The sequence below is a fragment of the Acanthisitta chloris genome, unplaced genomic scaffold, assembly GCF_000695815.1.
Source record: "Acanthisitta chloris isolate BGI_N310 unplaced genomic scaffold, ASM69581v1 Scaffold4621, whole genome shotgun sequence".
Lineage (NCBI taxonomy): Eukaryota > Metazoa > Chordata > Aves > Passeriformes > Acanthisittidae > Acanthisitta > Acanthisitta chloris.
Genome location: NW_008654203.1, coordinates 1 through 977, shown reverse-complemented (window position 1 = coordinate 977; position 977 = coordinate 1). Strand labels below are relative to the sequence as shown.

General features: G+C 57.9%; 1 protein-coding gene across 1 annotated transcript; it reads right to left on the bottom strand.

Moving 5' to 3' along the window:
• Window positions 1–35: 35 nt before the first annotated feature.
• LOC103810487 (DNA-binding protein inhibitor ID-3-A-like) lies at window positions 36–644 on the bottom strand. Its single transcript, XM_009083384.1, has 2 exons — window positions 311–644; window positions 36–100 (listed from the first exon to the last, which is right to left on the bottom strand). Exons 1-2 carry the CDS (start codon window positions 629–631, stop codon window positions 44–46), a joined length of 378 nt encoding a protein of 125 aa, XP_009081632.1. The 5' UTR covers window positions 632–644; the 3' UTR covers window positions 36–43.
• Between the last annotated feature and the right edge of the window lie 333 nt (window positions 645–977).

Genomic DNA, 977 nt, shown 5'->3' with positions numbered 1-977 from the left:
TGCTGGTGGAGTTGGGGGGGACACTTACCAGACAGAGGAGCCGTTAGTGGCACAAACTTCTCTCGTCTTTCGAGCAAAGTTCAGACGCGAGCTCGGCTGCCTGTGGAGAGAGGGGACACGGTTTAGGCTCACCCCAGCGGCGAGTGGTCCCCATCCCTCCTCCATTCCCCACCGCGCCAGGACATCCCCCTCCCCAACACACACCGGGGACCCTGCATCACCCTCATCCCGACATGTGGCCCCCCCAACCCACTACATCCTCCCTCCCCAAACCGACACATTCACCCCCCGAGCCCAAACCAACCCTTACCTTAAGGGAGAGCAGTGTGGCCTCGGAGGAAGGGTCGCGGCTCTTGGCCCCCTCCTCCAGCACGATCTGGAGGTCGAAGATGTAGTCGATGACATGCTGCAGGATCTCCACTTGGCTCACCTTGGTGCCTTGCGGGATACCCGGCACCAGTTCCCGCAATTTGGAATAGCAGTCGTTCATATCGTACAGCAAGTTCATGGGCTCTTCCAGGGCTGGACTCTTGTTGTGGCTGCCCCGGGCGATGGCCAAACTCTGCTCCGACAGGCAGCACACGGCCTCGTAGCAGCTCCGGACGGAGCGCACCGGACTGATGGCTTTCATGCTGAGCTCGCAGGGGATGCAGGCGATGATGTCTGGATACCTTGGGGGCTGTCGCGGCGGCTGCGACTCTGCTGGCACCTCTGAGCACCGCGACCACCAAAGCCTAAACCTCTAAACGCCGAACTTGTCACCCCCTTAAACCCAAAACTTCAACCCTCGCTGGTGGAGTAAGGAGGGGATGACTCTGTGCTGCGCTTTATATAGGCAGCACCGCGGGGCAGTCCCACTGTATGCAAATAACTGCTAATCCCACCTTCTTTTATGTAAACCAACAATTAAACCACCCCATTTTATTGAAATAAAAGTCGAAACACCGCCCCGAATGTAAATGACGTCTCAAACCCCA

Coding starts and splice junctions, on each gene's coding strand:
- LOC103810487 (XM_009083384.1), bottom strand. CDS start 631: ATGAAAGCCATCAGTCCGGTGCGCTCCGTCCGGAGCTGCTACGAGGCC. Junction 101..310: donor CCACACTGCTCTCCCTTAAG/GTAAGGGTTGGT, acceptor CTCTCTCCACAG/GCAGCCGAGCTCGCGTCTGA.